Source organism: Vombatus ursinus, unplaced genomic scaffold (genome assembly GCF_900497805.2).
Source record: "Vombatus ursinus unplaced genomic scaffold, bare-nosed wombat genome assembly UNPS02007284.1, whole genome shotgun sequence".
In the NCBI taxonomy this organism is placed as follows: Eukaryota; Metazoa; Chordata; class Mammalia; order Diprotodontia; family Vombatidae; genus Vombatus; species Vombatus ursinus.
Window position 1 is genome coordinate 23,526,380 of NW_020947062.1, and position 26,125 is coordinate 23,552,504.

The 26,125-nt window shown below is 37.2% G+C and overlaps 1 protein-coding gene across 1 annotated transcript in view; it reads right to left on the reverse strand.

The window, feature by feature from the left end:
- TRPC7 (transient receptor potential cation channel subfamily C member 7) overlaps nt 1-25,898 on the reverse strand; it is a 248,500-nt gene extending 222,602 nt beyond the window's left edge. Inside the window, exons 1-2 of the mRNA XM_027849142.1 lie at nt 25,855-25,898; nt 24,715-25,492 (exon numbers count right to left, since the gene is read on the reverse strand). Coding sequence (XP_027704943.1) covers nt 24,715-25,492; nt 25,855-25,898 — 822 coding nt within the window. The remainder of the gene's footprint in view (nt 1-24,714; nt 25,493-25,854) is intronic.
- Between the last annotated feature and the right edge of the window lie 227 nt (nt 25,899-26,125).

Genomic DNA, 26,125 nt, shown 5'->3' on the forward strand with positions numbered 1-26,125 from the left:
ATAACTGTCATTCATTTTATTAATGATGAGTAAACTTTGTGCTTCTTACTTAATCAAACTGGCATTTTTTTCTATGTTGTATTGTTTTTGGCAACTACATAGGTGACCAGAAACTTTCCAAATGTTTCTTAAAAATCTGTAATAAAGTTTTTGATTGAGGTTCAGTTGTTTATTTTATTCTTCAACTATCTTGCCTCTTTGTATCATAATAACCTTTTGAAATTTGCCTTCAATGACAGATTAAAGGAATCTAGAATTTCTGACATTCCTTCGTTTATCTAATTCCACATTTCTTTTTGGTTGCCTTTAATTGGGCAATATGAGATTCAGATTTTCTACCATGGGATGAGCTAGACATTGATGTTATCTTCTAGGGCCTTTCTGTGGATCTTTAATAGGTCTCTCAACTTACTTTTGCCATGGCAGTGTTTGATGCCTCTTAGAGTATTTCTCGATAGTTTTACCTTTCTTTCTATGGTTCTTACTGTGGCAAAAACCACTGCATATACTGAACTATCTATGTAGGTCCTGAAAGATTTTTACATTTCCTATCAAATACTATAGGAGAATATGTTCATTTATGATAGCTACAGCAGTTACGAACAATTAAAAATTATTCCATTTTGATATGTTGCTCTGCTATTTGAATTCACATTGTCAAACTCAAAAGGACTTTTTAAAAATTCCAGTCTAAGTATGCACATTGCCTTTTCAAAATCATGTGATATATTGTTGCAGATTTTGTTATTTTGCTAATAGGTATAGTTTCTGGAATTTATATTTAATGAAGATTTTTAAGGCCCTTCTTCCTTTAGATGTTATTGAGTCCTTAATTTCATTTCACATTTTACTTAATATGGATTTAGTGATGAAGACATTTTTAACTATTACCTTGTACTAAAACTCCATATGTTGCCCTGACAAAAAGCAGTAGAATCTCTTGCCTATATCTGGTGAAACTTTTATTTATTATGATTTTATTTTTACCATAGTTGTGATATGTAATGAAAGGATTCATAACTTTAGTCTATGTCATGTGTATTCATGACACTGAAGCATTTCCAGGTGATAAAGTATTGGTATAAAATATAGTATGGTATTGATGTGGGTACAAAGAGTACCCCAGGATTAAAAATAATATTAAGGGTTACTTTCCCAAACCCCCTGAGGGGCTTTGAGGCTCATTCTGTAGCCCAGCCTGTACTTTGAGATCCTGGAACTTGAGAGCTTCTCAAGTCCTTTTTCCCTTAACTTGAAACACGATAGAACTTGTAGCAAAAAAATGCTTTTGTTTCCCTTCCCCTGTGTTCCTTATCCTGTCATTCATTTTCCTCATCCTGTGTCACGACAATTTTTCCTTATCTTGTAAGCAACCATCTTCCTCGTCTTTTTTGTTCTTATCCTGTCCCTAATCTCCAACCCCCATAAGAAACCCTAAAAATACATCATCATCCTATAGGCTATATAGTTTTCTGTCTACATAAGCTTAAGTCTTTTCCTATATTGGAGCCTTTGTTTAGCTCCTTGCTACCTTGGGCCCATGAAGCTTTCACGAAATAAAGCTCCCAATGATTACAGAGAAGGCATAAGTGAATTCTTTCACCCTGAACAAACTCTCCCAACTCTAAACCTCAACAGTATAGTATAGCATAGTATTATATGGTATGTACCATAATATAGTATATTATAGCATAGTAATAGTACAACATAGTAAAGTAAGAGTTTTGATGTTGTTCAGTCATTGTCTTGTCCAACTCTCTGTGATCCTACTTGGGGTTTTCTTGACAAAGATATTAGAATGTTTTGCCATTTCCTTCTCCAGCTCATTTTACAGGTGAAGAACTGAGGCAAACAGGGTTAAATAACTTGCCCAGGGTCACACAACTAGGAAGTGTCTTGAGGCCAGATTTGAACTCAGGAAGATGAGTCTGGGCCAATTTTCCATCCACTGTGCCCCCTAGCTGTCCCAAAGTGCTTTATAAATATGTTATTTTAATTACAAAATCACTAATAAATGGCCAGCCAGTCTCCATTGGAAGACCTTCAATTACAAGGCAATCACTATCTCCTAAAGCAGTTTATTTTACTTTTTGTTCCATTCTTGAATTCCCTTAAGCCATCTTCTAAGCTGGATATGCCATGAGAATATTCTATTTTTTTTTCTGAGAGAAGACATTATATTTGATAATAATAAGCACAGCTTTCTTTTTCAACTGTACACAAGATATCAATGGTTCAGAGAGAACTGTGGGAGGAAATGACCTCCACCAATGAGAATAGATAGCTACTCCACAACTAGTGTTTCCTGAAGTACTAAGTTAGATGACTTGCCTAGGGTAATACAGCCAGGATTTACTAAAGGTAGGATTTGAACACAGGTCTTCCTGATTTTGAGGTAAGCTCTTTATCTATTATTCCTTCCTGCCTTTTTTGATAATAATAGGGATTAAAATTCCAAATCTTACCCTCTAGCCTTTCAGGGTAAGAAGAAAATCATTTTGAGAAATAATAGCTTTTTCTTTCCTTTGCAGTCTTAATCCATTTATCCCAAGGAAACTTCATGGTCTTGATTTTCCAAACTAATTAAATGATTTTTAAAATTAATTTATTTTTAGTTTTCAACAATCACTTCCACAAACTTTTGAGTTTTAAATTTTCTCCCCCTCCCTCTTCTCCTCTTTCCCCAAGATGGCTTACAATCTGATATAGGCTCCACATATATATTCCTATTAAACATATTTTCATATTACTCATGTTGTAAAGAAGAAATAGAACCAATAGGAGAAAGTACATGAAAGAAGAAACAAAACAAAATATAAGGGGAAAAAAGAGCAAATAGTATTCTTCCATCTGCATTCAAACTCCATAGTTCTTTCTCTGGATATGGATAGCATTTTCCATCATGAGCTTTTTGGAGATGTCTTAGATTCTTGCATTGCTGAGAAGAGCTAAGTCTATCAAAGTTAGTCATCACATAACTAGGCTGTTACTGTGTACAATGTTCTCCTAGTTCTGCTCATCTCACTCAGCACCAGTCCATACAAGTCTTTCCAGGTTCTTCTGAAGTCCACCTGCTCACCATTTCTTATAGCACAATAGTATTCCATCATATTCATACACCATAATTTATTCAGCCACTCCCCAACTGATGGACATTCCCCCAACTTCCAACTCTTTGCCACCACAGGAAGAGCTACTACAAATATTCCTGTGCATGTGGGTCCCTTTCCCATTTGTATGTTCTCTTTGGGATACAGCCCTAGAAGTGCTATTGCTGGGTCAAAGGGTATGCACATTTTTATCGCCGTTTGGGCATAGTTTTAAATTGCTCTCCAAAATGGTTGGATCATTTCACAACTCCACTAATAATGCATTAGTGTTCACCTTTTCCCACATCCCCAACATTTATCATCTTCCTGGTTTGTCACGTTAGCCAATCTGATAGGCATGATGTGTCATTTTGATTTTTTTTTGGTCATAAATTCTTCTGTTCTCCATAAATTGATAGGTAAAGTGTCCCTTGCTCTCCCAATTTGCTTGTAGTATCTACCTTTATATCTAAATCACGTACCTATTTTGACTTTACTTTGGCAGATGGTATAAGATTTTGGTTTATGCCTAATTTCTGCCACACCCTTTTCCAGTTTTCCCAGCAGTTTTTGTCAAATAGTGAGTTCTTGTCTCAGAAGTTGGGGTCTTTGAGTTTATCAAATGGTTGATTACTATAGTTATTGACTACTGTGTCTTGCATACCTAACCTGTTCCACTGATCCACTACTTTTTTTCTTAGCCAGTAGCAAGTAGTCTTGTTGATTGCTGCTTTATAATATAATTTAATATCTGGAATGGCTAGGCCACCTTCCCTAGCATTTCTTTTCATTAATTCCCTTGATATTCTGGACCTTTTTTTCTTTCAGAAGAATCTTGTTATTATTTTTTCTAGCTCTATAAAATCATTTTTTGGTAGTTTGATTGGTATGGCACTGAAAATAAGAAAAGAAAAAAGAAACAAACTTAAATATTAAAACTAAAATAATACAAAATAAGAGAAGAAAAAAAAATAAAGCACTGCCATGTGCACAGCAGAACATGAGAGAGGATCCAAAACATACAGCAATAAATTTCCATTTTAAGAAAGTCTATATAATAAATACTAAATATTATATTGAGAGCTTTCTACCTTTGCTTCCTTGTAAGTTACATTAATTTTTAACATGGTGGTTTCAATACTCCCCTATTTGTCTGTGGTTGTATCTCAATTTCCCTCTCCTATTTTCACTCTTTTCTTCCTTTTCTTCTTTTCTGGGCATTACTATCATTTTTCTCTGCTGTTCTCTACCCCTTCCCCTAGCCCATAATTCTCATTGCCCCAGTGAAAGTTCTGTCTTCTAATAGATAAGCGTAGTCAGGGAACACAGATTCACACAGTGGCCATGTCTGAATGGCCATTGTTATGCCCTATTCTAGAGGCAGATTTTAAACTTAGGTCCTTTGACTTCAGAACCAATGTACTTTCTATGTTTTAATGCTTTGTGAAGTTCAAACAAAATCAGTAATCACTGGAGAAAGGAAAGTTTTTCATGAAGTCTCTTTCAATATTATTTGGTGAAATGTATGAGTGCCAGGCTACTTTTTTTTAATAAAGGGTATAATGACAAGGCTCTTGAGATATTTGCTATTTTATCAATAGAAAAACCATATTTCTCATCATGTCAGAGATAGTTGGACACCCTGCACACCCCATGCTGAGCCCCAGAAGACAAAAATGTGAAAAATTGCTCTTACTGGTTTAATGCATTTACACAAATAGCTTATATTATTATATATCCAGGGAGATGAAGAGAAAACAGTATTGCTTAGCATAATAATATAATGCCTCTTCATTTTCAATGCATTTACCACTCCTTAACTATGAGGCTTAGTCAGAAGACTAGAAAAAATGTCATGATTGTTATTAGCATCATATTGTAGATGAGGGAGCAGAGACCTAAAGAGTAACATCATTTTTATGATACCCTTTCTTTGGAGAGTTCCTTTCTATTTAAGAGTTCATAGTATTTTACTTATACTAAAATCATTCATTCTCACTTTTGTCTAAATTAAGGAACAGTTATTATTGCTACAGCTTTTCAATTCTATACCTCAAAGTGCAGTTATGCCACATATTTTTTTTAAAAAAAACACATTTCTACAAACACAATTTAAGAGTGTATAGAACACCGGAAGTGGCATCAAAAGTAAAAACAGGTTCAATTTCCACCTCTGGCATTTACTAGCTAGGTGATCTTGGGAAAGTCACTTAACCTACCTTAGCGTCTTTACCTAATCTGTACAACAATACCTGTAGTTCTAACCTTGAGTTCATTTTTGAAGATCAAATGAGATAATGCATCTGAAGCATTTCCTAAACTAAAACACTAATTAAGTGCCTAGTAATAGTTGTTGTTCAGTCATTTCAGTCTTATCTGACTCTTTATGACCCCATTTGGGGTTTTCTTGGCAAAGATACTCTAGTAGTTTGCTTTTCTTTCTCCATTTCCTTCTACATAGTTTGCCATTTCCTTCTCCATCTCATTTTACAGATAAGGAAACTAAGGCAAATAGGATTAAGTGACAATAACAAACAGCTAATAAATGGCTGAAGTCAGGTTTGAACTCAAGTTTTCCTGACTACAGATCCAGCACTGTATCCACTACACCACCTCACTGCTTAGGTGATTAAATCTATGGATGAGAGTGGAAGTGAATGTAAATGACTTATCATGCTAATTAGTTTAGTTAGTTAGAGGGTAGTGCTAATAAGGTTCACCTCACATTAGGCAGTTAAATTTACATGATGAAAATTACATGGTGATGGATTGCACACCTAAGTATAATTTCCCCTGACTATTTTTCAGGGAAGTTCAGGAGTCTGATTTTCTTAGTCCTTGTTGATCAACCACAATAAAACAACATACTATAGTTTGTCCTTTTCTGTGTATATAAAAATGACATTAATTTTCACTAAGCATTTGGGGGTCATGTACTTTTTTTTCAGTGATAGTTTGTGTTTTGGCTACCTCAACACAAACCATAAACTGGGATAGTTTGGTTATGCCCAGTTTAAGTAACATGGAGATATTCTTGAGGGGCCTTTGGAGCATGTCCAGACTGTCAAAAATAGAGACTTCTTTTTTCCCTGTCACAGGGGCAGGGATAACCTCTTTTCACTGGCTGCCTGCATCTTTAAAACTGGTGCAAATGAGCTATTATCTCTCTTTTTGGCTGCACTCTTTTCCACCATTTTTTAGTTGCATGGTAATTCTTCTGTGCTGCTGCCAGCTCAGGCTGGATGCCATGAATTGAACCAATGAAAAGGGAAGGACTTACCTTCCCCTGCTCCTTCTGTTTTACTCCAGCTTGGGAAAACAGATCTGGTAGTGTTTGTTTCTGTTCTGTGTTGTTTGTACTCAGTTTTAGGTCCTAGAGGTGATCCCCACTAGACCTGGGAGTCCAAGCCATGGTGACCTTGAAGCCAGGATTACAGGTGGGGTGATGTAGCAAGCCAGACTGGTGCTTAAGCTCTAAGAAGCCAGGGTGCTTGGGACTTTAGTCCTAGGAAGATTTTGAATTTAGAAACAAGACTGTCCTCTATAGGAACTGAGCTAAGCTATGAACCTTAACTTTTTCCACTCCCCAGAAACTGAGATGTTATGGACTGTGAGGAGAATTATGTCTCAATCTTTGGGGAATGAGTTTGTATATTTGTAATTATACCTTTTGAACTAAATATTTCTACATAAAAACGAATCTAAACATCAATCGTTAAATGGAACTGGGGTGCAGGGGACCCAGCCCCTACAATTGAGAGAATACCATCAGTGAGGTCTGGAGCCAATGGCAGAGAGCCAGTCTCCTCAATTGAGAACCCTAGAGAAAGAATAGAAATGTATCATACTTGGCCTTAAGATGGTGGGGCCTGAGTGATCTGTGTTACACCAGAAAAACTTTTCAACACAAAGTACATAATCTCCTAAGGCTTAGTCATTGTCATCATCATCATCATCATCATCATCATCATCAACTAGGACTGAGCAACTCATACACCTTAATTATGCGTATCATTATGCTGTTGCTCAATGTAGAAATTGATATTTGTATTTTATAATCTAGAGAAAAATTAGTTTTTAATTAATAGATTTAGCTTGTTTTAATTAATTACATTCCTTCAATAAAGTGAAGAACTATGGAAAGGGTAATATCTGTGCATAAATAACTGCTACGGAGTTGACTAGTTCTCTGTTTGTAATGAGTTAGTGAAGAATTCAAAGGGCAACAGCATCTCAAAAACATTCAGTCCTTAGACCCTACTGAAAAATCACTCTCCAAAGTAATGAAAGTCCTGAAAAATAATTATAATTTCCCTTCCTCTTCCTCAAGTACAGTGCTGAATATGTATGACTTTTCCTGTTTCTTGCTTCAAAGCTATTGCCTAGAGAAAAATCTAAGTGTTGAAATTTGGTTGCCAAGCAGATGATTGGTTCTGCTTCCACTTTATTTGTTGTTATTACTTTCTATTGCATTAGGATCCCCCATTTTTATATTTCCAAAATAACCAGGTCTTTTTGGCCATGTTAAGGCAAATCCATTTTGGTAACTTGCTAAAAGCATCAGAGACACATGAATAGTAGTAAAGTGGTGGTTTCTTTATTAATCACTTACTTCCACAGGTCTCCCTTCCTCAAGTTTGGCCCTATTCCAATACATTCTGTTCACAGCATTCAAAGTGATGTGAGAGAGGATGATCTCTCAGAGTGAAGCCTCCTCAAAAGGTTAATAGTTTTTGTTAATAGTTCTCACAAAGGGCAGCAAGTAGGAGATCACTGGTTCTTTGGAGAGAGTTAAGGCCAGAAGCCAGATAGTAAGAGAGTGAGAGGAGAGAAATTGAAGGCACCTGTTGTAGATGGCCTTCTAATTGTATTGTTGAAACACTCCCTTCTGACCTTGTTAAAACCCCCTCAGACCCTGTTTTTAAGCAGGTAGCAGAAAGAATAGAATAGCCCTACCCCCAACCTAAAACCCTTGCAAGACTTCCTGCCTTTTCTTATCTCCGGGCAAACTTGTGTACTCTGTTGCTGGGGAAGATTTCCGCGAATAGATTGTGCCAGAGGAACTCGTGTTAGGATATAAATAAGCCTTTCTTTCTGTAACCAACTTGTATTGATAGGAGCCATTAGGGCAATGAGTACCAGTACCTGTATGCGTCCTCCCTGGCTGGCACCATTAGGGCAACCGGGGGGGTGCCCTTTCTCATAAGAAAGCAATAAACTCCTTTCAGCTTTCAAGGTAACTAAGTCATTGTTTTGAATTTGAGTAGTGGTCTCTGTCCCACACAGTGATATTTCCAAAGTGCAAATTTTACCACGCCACTTGTTGACACAATAAACTCTGGTAGTTTTCTATTACTTTTTGGAGAAAGTATAAATTCTTCTGTATAGCATTTAAAGCCACAAAATCACTCCAGCCTACCTTCCAAGCCTTATTATGTATTATTCTCCCTCATGCACCTGTGATTCAGCTGAAGTAGTCTACATACTTTGTCTTAAATAAGATACTCAATTTCCCATCTTCGTGCCTTTGCATTGTATGTTTTTCATGATTAGAATGCACTCCTTCCTCTCCTCTGTCTCCAGAATCCATGACTTTATTTAATACTCAGCTCAAGCACTGCCTTTTATAAGAAATCTTTCCTGATCCCCTCAGATGCTAGTGTCTTTCCTCCAAATTAACTTTTATCTATTTCTAATCTATATATTTCACATATAATTCCTATATATGCAACTTTAGGATGAGTGACTCAGCCAGAAGCACATACTCAATATGCATCAGAGGCAGCATTTGAATTCAGATCTTTCTAATTTCAGGCTTGGCCTTTTATCCACTGTACCATGCTTCCTCTTAAGTATTAATACCTTTTAATTGAACATAATGAATTGTTTTCTTTAACTGGAATATGATTACAAGGAAATCAGGCTAATATATTTGTAGACATTATTTAAACAAATCACCTATCTCTCCTTTATCACCTACTTTAATTCTCATTCCCTGTTGTTCATGTTCAGGGGAGGTGGAAGTAATTCTTCATTCTTCTCCTAAAAGCCCTTAAGATACTTAAACCTTATTAGTTCACACTTTAGCTTTTCATTGTCCTGACTAAACAACCAGTTTCTTTAGCCCTGATCTATGATTTCTAGGCTCTTCATCATTCTTCTAAATGTCTTTTAAAATTACATCCTAATAAGAAATTGTGAAAAATTCTAGAGCCCTTAGGATATTAGCTCAGTGAGAACTACTCATCCATTTCTGTCTCCTATAATCTATAAACTAGAATATTAACAGAGTCAGCATATGAGCAGGCAGCAACCTGTCACCAGGCCAAACTGAAAAGGAACTGGCCCTCCTTGGTTGACAAGAGTCTGAAGAGGGGGCCTTTTTGTAACATTAATAGAGAGTCATCAAAGGTATGCTTCTAACAATCCCACTTGGGTCTGTCTCTTGGTAGTGAGGCTGCCAGAGAATTGTGACACCAGATAGCATCCTATAGAGGGCTGTTTTGATGATATAGAACAGCCTTCTGGAATGGCTTAGCATTAACAATCTGTTTCTATTTTCAAAAGGAAGCTAAGAACCAATTGCTTTGAATGTTTTTAAATTATATTCTCCTTATTGATACTTTTTTTGTACTCTTCCTTTCTTGCCCCAAAAAAGGTCTTCCATGTAATAACTATTAATAAAGAAAAAAAATTGTTCTGCAAACAAAAATACATAGCTGACATGCCTGATAATATGTAAATTATTCTTACCTGGGTCAGGAATCTCCTCAATAGCATCACTGACCAGGAAATTTTGTCCTCTACCTGAACACCATCAGTACCAGGGAGCTTGCTTGATATGAGTAAGAAGAAAGGCAAAGAAGAAAAAGTTTGAATTTGTTTTGCCCTGTCTAACTCTGTGTGACCCCATCTGGTGTTTTCTTGGCAAAGATAATAAAGTGGTTTGACATTCCTTTTCCAGATGAAGAAACTAAGGCAAACAGGGGTAAGTGACTTGCCCAAGGTCACACAGCTGACCTTGTCTAAGGTCAGATTTGAATTCTGGGAGATGAGTCTTCTTGACTCCAGGCCTGGCATTCTATCCACTGTGCCACCTAACTGTCCTTCAGAAGAAAAAGACATAAGCCACAATTTCTGAATCTATTACTCACAAATATGCTAACCTGTTTACAAGTTTCAAAAGACCTTTTGTGGCCATCAAAAAGCTCACACTTTCAAAAACTAAAGCAAACTTATAACATGTTAGCCCAGAAACTTCTTTTCAAGATTTTGGATTGTGTCCAGTGCTTAGCAGATGTTCTTGAATACAATAGTTACAAAATAAATATTTGTTTGATTCCATTTAGCCTAACAAATACCTACTAAGCACTTAACTGCATTCAAAGTATTGTTTAAAGTAATGGTAGAGATATAAAGTTTAGCAGGACAGTCTTGCCCTCCATTCGTAAATTCAGTTATGTAACAAACATTTCCCCCCAGGAACTTAGAATCTGGTGGGGGGATGTGGAATTAAATAGATTAATACAATCCATACATAAGAATAGTACCAAGTGAAGTCCCAAGATGAAAGGATAATTACTGGCTGATAGAATCATAGAAAGGTTTTCTAGAGGAGATGAAACTTGAGATAGCTTTAAAGGATTGGTAGGAATTCAAGGAACAAAGAAGGGCAGCAATTACAGGATCACTGATCTAGACTGGGAGGGTCCTTGGAGGATATCTATTTCAATTCTTTCATTCTACCAATGGAAAACTGAGACCCAGGGAGGTCAAATGACCTGCCCAAGGATAGTCAGATAAGTCAAAGGAGAGATTCAAACCCAGATCCTATCACTCTAGAGTCAGTGCTCTTTAGGCTGAACTGAGCTCTTTCTTTTACATAGGAAATAGAACAAAGGCACACAAGTAGGAAAATAAATTATGCATTCAGAGAACTAAGAATAGTTCAATTTGGCAAAATTGTAGAAAGGCATAATAATAAGGCCAGGGAATTAAAGGAAGATGGAGGAGAAATCCCAGATTATAGAAGACCTTGAATGCCAGGAAAAGATTTAGATTTTCTCAGTATTTTTAATTGAGAGACAATTAAAATTTTTGAACTAAAAATAGCATAGATACAGAAGACTAGTTGGAGTGGGGTGTGAAGAATAATTTGGAGCTATGAGAAAGTGTATGTTAAAGTCATCTAGGTGAGGCTAATTAAAGTCTCTGCAGATGTGATTTCAAACTTGGAAATCTAGATGAATGATTGTACTACTGACAGAAATAATGATATCAAAAGGAAAATTAGGGTTGGGAAAAAAAACAAACAAGGTTGTTCTTGACATGTTGAGTTTGAGGTGCTGGTGGGACATCCAAGTGAAGATGTTCTCTAGACAGGAGTGCTGGTAAATATTTTAACCACCAGCTCTCTAGAAAAAGAAAAAAATATGCACAACACACTTCTCAGTTTAATATTCATTATTGACATTTTCCCATCACTTTTTTAGGCTTAGACAATGTACATCATGCTGATTTTTTAAATTTACCAGTTTCTGAGGTATAAATGTTCATATTGAAAATTTAACAATCATCTCTCTTGAGACAAGATGAGCTGGCTTTAGCACAGCTCCTTCAAATGTAGCTATAGATTACAGCTCTGAAGCACAGGAGACAAGTCAAGACTAGAGATATTGGACTTGGGAGACATGCATATAGAGATGATAAGTGACATAATTTGAGTGAATGAGATGATCAAGGGAGAGGGCACAGTAAGGAGGGCCAAAGACAAGATCTTGGGGACCATCTGATTTGGATTGGGAAGACAGAGAAGGAGAATTTGGCAATAGGAGAACTGGGAAAAATATTATTACCGTTAAATGTAATTCTTCATTTCTGTAGGAAAACTCAGAGTAGGTTGGGCTGACATTTTCCTTTGAAATACACCCTCAGTGAACACACCCCCCCCCCACACACACACAGGAATAGAGGATCACTATGATGGGGTTATCATTCAGTTTCAGAAGCCCAGACCTTTGCCTTTTTCGCCAAAAGGAATTTGGCTCCCATTTGTTTACAGACCCCAGAAGACCCTTAAACTTTTAGATTCCTTAGAGACTCCCCTAATCTCCCTTCCAAAGCCTTAGCCTTGCCTTTTGATCTTATTCAGATGCACCTTTGCCCTTAGCCCTAAAAACAACCTGGCTCCCATTTGTCTATGGGTCCCAGAAAAACCTTAAACTTTTAGGTTCTTTATCTACTCTCTTTATCTCCCTTTGAAAGCAAACTTCTACCTTCCAGTTCCCTTCATTATCTATTCCCATTGTTTATTTAATCTCTCAGACCTTCCAAATGGAATTCTCACCGAGACCCTTTTTCCAACCACCACCCCCTTCCTCTGGCCACCCAAAGTTACTTTAGAGTATTTAAGATCCACCCTGGGCCCCATTCAGATGCTGAGAATTTCTCATGCCCAAAAGGCTGAGACTCTCATGCCCGCCCAGGTGTTACTAATGTTTGGGTTCCTTAGGAGTCTGGCCTATATGTTTTATCTCTAATAAACTTTTTCTCTGGCTGGAAGAAGATTTGAGTCGAATTCTTTCAGGCAGGGCCCGGCACGGTGATCTTGGGGGGGTCCATTCGAGCATGCCAAACCTCTAGACCTTTTCAACTATCTGTAAGGTAAATTCCATTGCTGAGATTCTATGATTCAATGACCTGGTAACATTCTGAGTCCCATCCTTATCTAGCTATATGACCTTAGGTAAATAATTTCCTCTTAAATTCTCAGTTTCTCCATTAATAAAATAAAAAAAAATAATTGGGCTGATTTAGCTGATCTCCAAGGCTCTTTCTGGTTTTGATTATATTATCTTTAAGGTCTATTCCAGTTTTGATATATTATGAGTATTAGAACTTAAGGGCTCCATCCCCACATTTGAACTCATGCTGGTTTTCATTGAAACATTTAAAAATTTCATCTCCTTGTTTATCCTATGCACAGCATTCTTTGCTAATGCCACATCATTGTGCTGTTATTATTCATTTAGACCATATTGTAATATTTTTCAACAAGCATCTCTATATTTCCATTTGATTTAATTTAAACTGTTATTCATCTCCTAATATCCTCTAAGAACTCCCTTTCATTTTTTCTCACTATCTCTGATATTTGAGCCAGATAGCTACACTTGTATAGGAAATGACTTTCTCCCAATTGTTTGTATGTGGTGATAAATCTTTCTCACTGATATTTGTCAAAAAGAATCTTCCTTTTCCATATTCAGCAGCTGTAATGCTCTGCACATTTTCTTTCCCTCACCCCTTCTGTGCTCCTCAATCTTTTCAGCTTATGAGTTCTTATCCCTGACATCCAGAGGAATATGAAAATAGGTAGATTGCCTGAGGCATTCAGTAGGATCTTAGGATAATAGATACATAGCTGGAAGGGACCTTCTAGGTCATATAATTCAGCCCTCTCATTCCACAGTGGAAACTGATGCTTAAATGACTTGCCCAAACTCATGTAAGTGATAGCACCAGGATTTGAATCCAGGTACTTTGACCTGGTCTTTTACAGGTCTTTCCACTAGTCTATCTTGTCAAATATTAAAAGACACAGAGGAAGGTCTCTAGTATGTTAGGCTAATCCTGTACAGAGAATTTATGAAAAGATATTAACAAAAATAGCAGGATGAGAAGACATGGGTGGGTTGCAAACTGCCCTAGTGGAGAGAGTGCTCACATTGATGAGAGTATGAACCCACGGCAACATTGAAATGTGTGCCAGTAGTATCTTAGACCTGCGCTCATTTTACGTTTCCTGCACTTTCCCTACTTTCATTGTTCCAAATCCGTATGTCATGCCCTTTTCGTTTTCCAAAGAGATATGGATGCTAGACATGGGAAACTTGCTGGCCATGATGGAAATCCCCTAGAATTTATATTAGATTGGCAATGGAAAGGGAACTATACCCACTTTTTTTGGAAAATTGTGTTATTATTATTATTATTGTTTGTCAAGAGTTTTAGGTTCATTAGTCAGTCATGTAAGTAGCGTTTATTACACACTATCCATGTGCTTAGCACTGAGGATTCAAAGAAAGGTAAAGAGCAGTCCCTGCTCATAGTTTAATGAAGTACACAACATGTGTATAACTATGTACAAACTAGATTATACACAGGAAAAAAACTGGGGGTAGTTCCAAAAAGAGGGGACAATCATTAAGGGGGATTAGGAAAGACTTCTTGTAGAAGATAAGACTTTATGAGAGACTTGAAAGAGGACAAGGAAGCTGGGAGGCAGAGATGTAGAAGGAGAGAGTTTCAGGCATGAAACAGGAGAAAGCCTGTGAAAATGCATAGAGTTAGGTCGTGGTGTGTCATGTCTGAGGAACAACAAGAAGGCCAGGGTCACTAAATCATAAAGTACATGAAAGGGAGCAAGGTATAAGAAGCCTGGAAAAGTGAGAAGGTGCTATGCTGTGAAGGTCTTTAAAAGCCAAGTATTTGATCCTAGAGGTTATGAGGAATCAGTAGAGTTGGTTGGATGGAATACTGGAGTGAAGACCCAACCTACACTTCAGGAAGCTTATTTTGATAGCCTGGCAAAGAATGGATTGGAATGGGGTGAGTTTTGAGACAGAGATGCCACCCAGTAGGCTATTGCAATAGTGCAGGTCTGAGGTGATAAGCTCCTAAACCAGGGAAATGGCACTGTGAGAGTAGAAAAGGAGGTATATATGAGAGATGTTACAAAGGTAGAAGCTATGAAATAATGGAGTAAGATGAAATTGTCTCTAAAGTCTCTGTCAGTTATAATCACAGGGCCCTGTAAGAACAGGGTCATGACAGAATGGGAAAACGGACTCAAAAGTGGGAGTCTTCCTGAAAATTGTTGTAATGTTTTTGATGGGGAGAAGTGGTGGTTATGACAGCTTAGTGGCCTTCAAGACACTGGGTTGGAACTTTCATGTAGTTATTGGGGAAGTTTGAGTCTTGTTTGCCCTGCATGCAGTTTTGACATATAATGAAGAAAATAAAAACAGAGGGAGTTAAAGAAGTCCTTGGGATTTTCAACTATACCATAATCCTGCTATCTTCTTATAGGGAAGGGGAAGGTGGCCTCTTTAAACAACAGTCCCCCACCCCCAGTCATCCATGGCACTATTTATATGCCTCTCCCAATACATATTTTTGGCCTTTTTTAGTGGAATTGCAAATTAGTAGAAACTTTATGGATAATCTTTTGAGCATATTTCTGTTACCCCTTTGCAAAAATAGAAAGACTTCCTGTTGCCCTTAGAAAAGTTAGATCAATGGAGTGTTGCATGGCTCAACTGGCTTGGAGAAGGATTGGTGGACTGTTAGAGCTTTATGATAACTTACATAGAGAGAATCCAGATTATGATCAGATGAAGATAACTTACATAGAGAGAATCCAGATTATGATCAGATGAAGAGGAAATTGTAAATTGGCTCTCTCTGAAGAGTCAGAGATACTTGCCTAGACTACCCTGGACCGAGAGGTACTCTGCTAAAATAAAGGGGAAGGACTGAATCTATAAACCATCCATTTACTGTCTACTATCCCAGGCAAGGAGATCCCAAGGGAATGAAGGCAAACTAAAGGACCTGGATCACTGGGTCTTGGAAAGAGCAACAGCTAACCTGGACTATTCACAAGTTCAGTACTGGGACTATTGACTAATGGGTTTAAGGATAGTGATGCTAAACTGACAACATGTCACACTTCTGAAATGATGGAACTCTATGATCAGTAAGCAGGATGACCTATGATACCCCAAAAGTAATGGGATAGGAGTCAGATGTAGTCAGATGATACCTCTTGATTGAGTGTATGTAATGTTCATTTGGTATGTAACCCCAAGCATGTGGTATATTACATATTGTCTAAATATTTAGTCTACCGTGTGTACTCTGCCACAGCTTTTATACACTATATTTCTGCACATGACCTTTATGTCTGATTTACTGTATGTAATCTTAGAGTGGATTCTATGTACTATATTACTGTATAAGTACTGAGTATTTGAGGTAATTACCCATATCTGCCCAAATAAAGTATGTGAGTATTGTTCTACATGTGACTAAAGTTTAAGGTGTGTTCTAATTGATGTCTTTATGTAAACATTGTGATTTTCAAGGACTAAAAGCATTTTTTTTCTAATTGATGAGTTACTAGGATGTAGAAGACATTCCCAGATGCTCCTTTTCCCACAATACTTGTGGCCTGGAGAATCTTCCTTACTAGGGGAAAATCCTTTGGGCTATGCTTCCCAGAAGGTTGGACATGAACCCATATCAGACTCTAATTTGGTAGAGTGCTCTTAGCATGGGTAGGTTTTTATTTGTTTTGTTTTTAGTGGGTAATGAATATCTTGTGAGAAGGAAGGCATTGGTAGCAGAAATGGCCCTCCCAAATGTAACTTCATGTCAAACCACGATCATTTTATTGCTATATTTTCTCTTTACTCACACCAAATGACCACTACTTCATGGACTTCCAGGGGAGTTGTAGAAACTTCTTTAATTAGTTACTCTGTTTTCCAAGAGAGAGGATGAGTGGGACAGCATCAGATCCTCATGGTACCATTGCTGAAGATTAGAGTCTGAGGATGCTCTACTCAGTCACTTCCATTTCTGTCCCGGCATGGTAGTCTAGAAAGTCTTGACTTTGCTCAACATGGCAAGTAGAGAATGTTGACTTCTCTTGGTGCAACATTCTAGAGAGCTGATTTGAGAACCAGATGCTAAGAGTTTGAAACCAGAGTTTCAAAATTCCATGGTGAGGTCCATGACATCTATATTTTCTTCCATATCTCTCCCCACTGCCACTATCTGTGCTGCTTGTCAACTCTTGGGAGACTGTTGTAGTTCTTTTAAAAAGTATAACATACCGCACAAAAACAAACTTCCCATGCAGGGAGTAGTCTTCATCCAGTTACATTGTACACAAGTAGGCTCACCATTCAATGAGCTTCAATGGGCATTCAAAGACTTTTGAGAATTGTAATCCAGAGAATTTTCCCCAATAAGTAAGGCTCTTTTAGTCTCAAACATTGTGGAAAATGAATATCCACAGGCTGTAGAAGTTCATTTTTAAATGTAAATTGCTATAAATTTATATCTAATTAGTTTCATATTCTATAAAGATAAGTGGATACTAAATGATTTCTTCCAAAAAGAAAAATAATAATACAGCTACCAGACACCATGATGACACTTAAATGGAAATATGAGATATGCAATGACCTGACTTTATAGTTTTCAGAGGACTCTGGCCAAAGAAAATTTCTTCCAACAGAAGAACATCCTTGACACTATGCACCTAACAATGCCAGTCTAATGTCCCAGTGAAAAAGTTTGACCAGACTTTTAGCTAAAATGAAAAGAGAAGCAAAAGACTGAAAATTGAGAATCCAACATCCATTTGTGTCATTCTCCTGAGTGACAGTAGATCTCTGGGGCTCTCATTTATTGGCCTTAATCCTGGGTACTTACCTAAGCCTCTAAACAGAGTTGTGGGCAGGAGCCAAGAGCTCTGATTACTCAGCACATACAACGTCAAAGGGCAGTCACAATTCAGTCACCATTTTTTTTTTTTTTACTGTTGGAACTATAATCTTTCCCCATTCTCTAGGTTCTGTCCTCAGTTTCAGACCAAGGAGATCCCCAAACAGAATGATTCAAGATATACCATCTGTCCTTTTCACAAGATCACTGTGGGTGACTTTGAAGTAAATCCCTTGGGACTATTATTTTTTGTGCTAATATTTTTTAAGATACTTTTTTAGACTACCCAAACCATCAATGAATTCAGGAAATACTAATGTTTAGGGAAACTGTTTTTAAGCCATCCCTGCATATCAAAGAGGAATTTCTTTATGCCACTAGCTAAGATGAAAATGAAAGAAGTGGCTCCTAAGGTATTAATCTTTAATTTAAACAAGTTTTTTATTTTTCAAAGAAAAAAGGAAAGAGGTTATTGAGCAATCTGGAACATTTGAGGCTAGGGTGAACTAGCACACTAGTCTGGCAAGAATATCCTGGATGCATGGTAGATCCTTGCACACTCACCCTGGCCCCATGTTAATAGGGTGACGTGGAATGTCAGAATTGGAAGAATCATAAAAGCCAGATAGGACAAACTCATCATTTTACAGAGGCATCAGTTGAGGTCCAGAAGGGAGAATGGGCTTGCCCCAAATAGCAAGTGACAGAGCGAGGATATGAACTCAGGGTGTCCAAATCCAGTGTTCTTCCAACCACATCCCATGACAGCTGCCTATAGTTGAAAGTTCTGGCTTTGTGCTTTGTGAATTTTTCAAAAGGTGGAGGGTATTTTAAGTCTTTTGATTTCAGTGGCATGTGGAACTCCAGTGTGAAAACTCCTTTGACAAATGCAAATTGGTAATTTTTCTGTAGTCTTAGAGAATTACCTGGAGGCATTGATTAGTTAAGTCCATGGCAAGAAGGAAATAAACATTTATTAATATTCCAGGCATGATGCTAAGCACTTTATGAATATTATCTTATTTTGTCCTCACAATAATCCTAGGAAATAGGTGCTATTATTATCCCTAATAAAACTGAGGCAGAGTCACACAGCTAGTAAAAGTCTGAGGCTGGATTTGAACTCAAGTTTTCTTGCTTCTAGGTCTAGTTATTTATCCATTATACCTCCCAACAGCCATAGTCACATAACTAGTATGTACCAGAAATAGGACTTGAACCCATGTCTTCCTAACTCCAACACTGGTAATTTATGGATTGATGTAACATTCTCTTTAAACAGCATTCCAATAAGCAACTTTATGGACACAGAATACATCTATAGAATCCTAGACAATAGTAGCTGAAATATCCCCTAGGTTTAATTTATGAATACTCAGGGGAGAAAGACTTCCAAGATTCCTGTTCTATTGCCTTTCAAGTATCATGTATAGGAAATTAAAATTCACTCTATGTCCTCATAACCCTCTTGGTTTTTGATAAGTTTGTAAGCATATTACTAGTGACATTAAAATATTTCTACATCTTACAATAGGATCTAACTAGAGGACATAGCAGGTGGCAAATTGTGCTGATTTATCATTATTTGCATTTTTAATCTGTGGCATTTTGGGCCTTGAATTACTTTGTGGGAAATTATAAATAGCAGCACAAACATCAATACATAATTCATAATCCATTTTTCATAAAATGTTTGGTTAACATTCCATTCATAAACAGGAATCATTAATGTTCTAAAACAGGGTTACAATTGAATCTTTGGCTTGCTTCTTCCTCTTCTCAACACTATATTCTAAGAATCCTTTAAAATAATCTTTACACCCTGAATTCCCAAAGTACAAGACACTATCTATTATCTCCAATATTATCTCCAGATTCTTGATATAAGGCTTATTTGTTTTGAAGTAGAACAAAATATTAATTAGTATGTACTAGTATATTGATTAGTATATACTTGAATTTTCACAGTTTGCTGTCCTGAGAACAAAATCCAAGCAGGCAGGTCTTAAGAAGGTAAGGAAGGATCTCTGCTTCCCTACTCCTGCTTCCTTCTCTCTTCCAGTACCATTAATCTTTACTCCAGAATATTGTCTTTCCTTCTCTCCATCCCCAGACACTATTCCAATTACTAAGAAACTTTTTCATCACTCTTGTCTAGACACTGAGCTTTAGGGAAGAATGACTGTTGAATGTGTCCATAGAAAAACAATGTATATTAATGAAAAAGAAACCCTCAGGAGTTAAGGACTTGGAAGGTCAAAGACTGGAAGGATTTTGTCTTGTATCCTCAATTACTCACTGAGATTGTGACACTAAGTAGGCACTTAATAATTGTCTGCCCAAAGAATGAACTCAGTAAGATGAAGAAATGATATGAATAATTTGTGCAGCAAAACGCAGTGTAGAGAGAAATTTTAATAGTCCATTGTGTCTTCAATAGCAGGTGTTTTAGATTAATTGAAATTAAGTAATTCCTTACTTTCCCACAACATTTTGGCTTAGTCACAGACATCTCTGTCTGAAACATCTCTGGCTTTTCCAGCTCACATTCACCAAACTTTGTTCTCCTCCGAGCCACTGTTCTTACTAATCCATCAATTAATACTTCTTAACAATTCCTGCGTATGAGGCTTTGTGATAGGCATGGGAGATGGGGAAGAAAGGAAAAAAAACTGCCCCACACTCAAGGAGTTTGCAATCTAATTAGAGATTGTGACATTTTTTGACACTTGTTCTCCAATTGTTCTATGTGTTAGGTTTTTTTTTTTCCCCTCTAGCTACATTGTAAGCTCTTTGAGGTTCCCTTGCATTTTTATTGGACCTCATAGTGTCTCACATATGATAGAATCATAGCATACAGAGCTGGTAAAGACCTTGGAGATCATGTAATCAGAAATTGAGGTTTGGAAAGCAAAGTTATTTACCTAAGGTGACATAGCAAATAAATAGCAGAAATAGGAATTGGACTCCTAACTCAGTGTAATGTTCTTGAATTTTACCACATCTATGCTAATCTCCAGTCACATCTCCGAATGCTTATTGGACATCTCAAAATGGAGCTCTAAAAGACATTTTAAATTCAATTATATCCAAAACTGAAATTGTTATCTTTCTCTCCAAATCCTCCTCTCTTCCAGACTTCCCTATTATTGTCAAGGATACCACCATTCTACTAGTCAACTAGGCTCACAACTTGGGTATCATCCTTGACTTCTCACTATCTCATTCCACCCATATCCAATCACTTTCCAAATCCTGTCATCTTTACCTTTGTAACGTCACTCATATACACCTCTTTCTCTCCTCTGGCATTTCTACCACCTGGTATAAACTATCCTTACCTCATGCTTGTACTGTTATAATAGCCTGCTGGTTGATTTCCTTGCCTCAATTCAGTCCCTACTCTAATCCATCCTCAACTCAGCTATCAGATTGATCTCCCTAAATCCCACTGGCTTACTATCAACTCCAGAATCAAATATAAAATCTTTGGATTGGTATTTAAAGTCATTCATAACTTGCTCCCCTACTTTTACCTTTTCTGTCTTCTTACACCTTGCTCCTCACTCCCACCCCTGCATAGTCTGTAATCCAGTGACAATGGCTTCTTTATTATTCCTCACATAAAACACTCCATGTCCCCTGCTTATTCCAGGCACTTTCACTGGCTATCCTCAAGCCTGGAACTCTCTCCCTCCTTATTTCTATCTTTTGGCTTCAGTTAAATTCCCACCCTTTGTAAGAAACCTTTCTCAGTCTTCTTTAGTCTTTTTCTCTGAAATTACTTAGAATTTATCCCATATTTATTGTTTGTACATAATAATTTGCATATTATCTCCCCCATTAGACTGAGAGACTCTTGAGTTCAAGGACTCCCTCCCCCTCTTCTTTGCATACCTAGTACTTAATACAGTACCTACTACATAGTAAGCACTTAATGAATGCATATTGACTTGACTTGACTCCATGGCACCTAGCACAGGTCCAAACATACAGTATTTATTGGATTTTGACTGAATGATTCATGTAGAGTATTAATGGTGGCCAGCTTCCTTAGCCTTTTGAGATTAAAGGAATCTGGAAGTCTCACCTGGAGAAATATTTCCAAATTGGTTATTCTGGACATTTCCATTCTAGCCCATTGTTGCAGGATGCTATAGCTACATTTCATATCCCTGAAGCACACTCATCCAGTTTCCAGTCAAAGAGAACGTCTCTTCAATCAATAGTTACCAAAGATCACAAACCACAGAGGCAAAAATCCCTTATATCAGTAGGTGAACATACTACCTTTTCAGAAGTAACCCTTTGATGACTGTCAAACCGTTAAGTAATTTTTGGCAGACAGAAGAGTTAAATCCAAGATGAATCAAGAAATACTGGAGTTAACACTTGAACAGCTGCACAATTTTCAGACAAGCAAAGGAACAAAAAAAAGGATCACTAGCAAGTATTTAACTAAAATTTATTAGGGACCTTAACAGTGGCTGTACTGCATATTAACTCAAATGAAGTTTGTAGTCTGCATCACTAAAAAACAAAACAAAATAAAACAAAAAACTCTCATGGATGATGCTGCTTAGCTGAGAAGAGCAGTCATTTCCATAATGAATGACTAATGAATCTTTCAATTTAGAAAGCATGGAAGATGATTGATGACATTTACAATGATATCTTGTTAAACAATTAACGATACTTGCTAAATTATGCAATACACCAAGAAGTAGTTCTATGGTTTTGCTGAACGTACTCATTGAATACATTTCAGAACACATCTCCTCAATCTTCACTCTTTCATTACTGCTTGACCTCTCTTCCAATAAGATGTTCTCTTAACCCCCAACAAAAAAAAGAAAAGATTTATAGTGTTAAGACTACACACACAATGATAAAGAAAATCAGTAATAAATTCCTAAAGGAACCCACCAACATTTATCTTATGTCTTTGTCTGTAATCTGAAAAAACCCATTTCAAACAAAAGGAACTGCTAGAAAATACATAAATTTGATAGAATCAAAAATCATAAAATTATCAAATTTCGGAGTCCGTAAGAAGCTCAGAGGCCATTTAGAACAACTCATACCTAAACAATAATTGTCTTTACAATTTACCTGAGAAGTGGTCCTTCAGTCTTCTGCTCAAGGACCTTCAGTGAAGGAAAATCCACTACCTCTTCAGGCAGCCTATTCCATTTTAGTATAGCTCTAATTCTTAGCAACTTTTTCTTTAAATAAATTCTGAAATTGCTACTATACATCTTCTAGTTATTGTGCCTAAAACAAAGCAGAATACCTCTAATCCACATTTTGCATAAAAAAGTTCAAATAATTGAAGACAGATAGCTCAGTCTTATGCTAACTGTCTTTCCTTCTTTACATTAAACATCCCTTGTTCCTTCAGCTGATTCTTACATGGCATGGAATCAATATCCTTCATTATCTTGATTGTTGTCCCCTGGACATATCACTGTCCTTCCAAAAATGTGGCACCCAGGGCTGATTTTACCATTCTTATTCTAAACTAAGACTGTAATGTTGAAAGGTATCTTTTAAAGGCTAAAAGTATTACCAATTCTCTATGGCCCTCAGGCATCCTTTTCTTTCCATAACTATATTCTCATTAATATGAAGGGATGAGACTAGATGAGCTTGGAGAGATCTTCTCTCTCTAAATCTATGATCTTAGAGTTCTACATAATTTACAATTCTAGATCTTCTATGTCTCTTAAACACATAGAATTTCAAATTTTCATTAAAGGAGATGAGCAGCCCATATGCGGTCCTAATTTTAGGTTTAGTATTGTTTCATTTGTATTAGACAAAATCTATCTCGATTAATTAGACAAATTGAAATGTATAATTGTGATAATTATCCAGAAAAATCAGTCCAAAGAACATTTTTCCCTTAGATTACTTAGATGTTTTAGGTAAAAGTGTTTCCTAAGACAGAAATAGATGGACAAATAGACATCATTCTAATCAAATGACTGAACATTTGATAAGCATCCACTATATTAAGGCCTGGTGTTAGGCTATATGAGGGATACATAGATGAGGTATCTTATCTGCTTTCCACTGAACAGGTATGTTCCCTCAACCCCACACACACTGGTCTGCTCACTGTACACTGGCCTCCCTCATATAATAATGATTCCTATTTTGCTTTATGCTATTTCCTGTCTCCCCAGAATTCCCTCCCTTTGCCTGCTACCTCTTACAACCTTCCAAGTCCATCTCAATTCTCACCTCCCCCAGAAAGCCTTTCCTGACAATTTCAACCTACAGAAATCCCTTCTTATTCTCCATTAGGACTTTTATGTAGCACTCATTTGATGCTTAACCACATATTACTTTGTGACAGCCTTTCTCCCAATAACTAGTGTCTTCCTTTCCCAAATGTATCTATTTTGTATATATGTATGAATACAAGTTATATAGGGGGCACAGTAAATAGAGCACCAGATATGGAGTGAGAAAGATCTAAGTTCAAATCTAACCTCAGACACTCACTAGTTGTGTGATCCTTGGGAAAGTCACTTAACTGTTACCTGCCTCAGTATCCTCAACTACAAAATGGGATGATAATAGCATTTACCTTCCAGGTTTATTGTGTAGATAAAATGAGATAATATATGTAAAGAACTTTGAAAACCTCAAAGTGCTATACCTTTACTACTTTAGGTAATTTCCTTTAGGACAGGGATTATTTTAGTTTTGCCTGGCACATAGAAGGCACTTAATCCTTGTTGATCAAGTTTATCTTTACAACTATAATGGAAGCTTTGTGCAGGCAAGAATGCATTCCTGTATTCTCTCTGGAACCTCGAACGAGGTTATATGTGTGGAAAACAACTCTGCCACATTGTCTCTCTGACACATGAGACAGAAACTTGTCAGGTTTGATTGGCTTTGTTGTGGAGACTTTCTGACTGTTCAGTATACTTTTCAGACAAGTAAAAAGAAATCATTTGACCTTCTTTAGCTGTTCAGCCACAATGCCATGTTCAACTGAGTTTCTGCACTATAGGCAGCTCCTTTGAATACTGGATACACCTGGAAAAGAACCTTCAGACAATTGGACAGAAATGATAGAGTTTTATAGGATTACCTTAAATTCGGTCTCAATGTTGGCCAGTCTGGCTAACTCATTGCTTAGCTCTAAGGCAGTGTGGACAGGATCTTCACTGGACAGAGATAAGTAGGCAGCGCTGGCTAATCCTTTATATGCATTCATTCTGGATCTTGAGTGGCTGAAGGAGTCTTTTCTCTGCTTTTCAGCACATTCGTTACACTTGCAGAAATAGTCATGGGGCCTTTCTATACGGGCCCCTTTAAGAAGGAGGATGTGTACAATTTCATACTCCTGGCAGTGGGCAGCCAGAATGATGGGGGTGATGTCATGAGAGAAGCGGGTTCCATCTTCGTCATAGGCATAAAAATCATCATCCCGTAGCTCCTGTTCCAGGGGACTGAGGGTCAGTCGCTGCCCCTGGGCAAAGGCTGGGTGGTTCAGTATTGCCTCAACAATCCGCACATAGCCTTTGCTGATGGCCAACAAGAGTGCATCACCAACTCTGGCCAGATTTTCCTTTTTCAGCAACAGTTCTGTGACTTCTAGGTGCTCATTTCCCACTGCTAGCTGCAGGGCATTTTGTCCCATATAGTCAACACAGTTAAAGTTTAGTGTTTTGGATTCCTCAAGCATCTTCCTGACCACTGGAATGTTACCATACTCAGCAGAGTCCAAAAAGCGTTCTTCCTCCATGGTCAAACTTGTCCCCTTCTCATTAAACATGTAGGCTGGGCCTCGGATAGCCTGTCTCCTTCCCTTCTCCCGGAGGGTCGTGTGTCTGCGATGCATGTTTTTAAAGTTACTATTTTCCAACCTGTATTAAAATGAGATGAAGTCAATTAATTATTTTCTCAATGACTTTTGGATTCCTGGGAGGCAGCAAATACTGTTGAAAATGTTTGCAATTAAAAAAAAAAAGGTTTTAAGGCATCATGGGATTTTTTAGTTTGTACCTAGCCTAAATATCCCATGTATAAGTGTTTTGTTGTTTTTGTTGTTGTTGTTTTGGTTTTTTTTAGAGATGTGATAGAATATCCCTCCTTGGGCAAATTTCCCCATTATCCCTTTCACAACACCTAAAATTGAGGTTTGGTTGAGAGTGTCAGTTAGGGGTGGGAAAGAATGAATATACGAGATAGTCCATAGGTCATTTCCCCCCTACCCTATTTCCCTTACTTTGTGGATGAGTCCTCAAAGAATCCAGCTCTGTTTCTCTGCATCCATGCTCAGAATGTGCAAGTTGTATGTTTCTCATAGCACATTCCCACCTTTGTATTAAGTTGCTTTTTATCTGAAGAGCTAAAATATTTCTGAAAACTTTACAACCTGTAAATATGGAGACAACCTCATGCTGTATTTGAATATAAATTAGATACTACTTCATACGAACTAAAACATTATTTCCTAGGCCCCTTAAGGAGGACACAAGGGGAAGCCTCACTCAAAA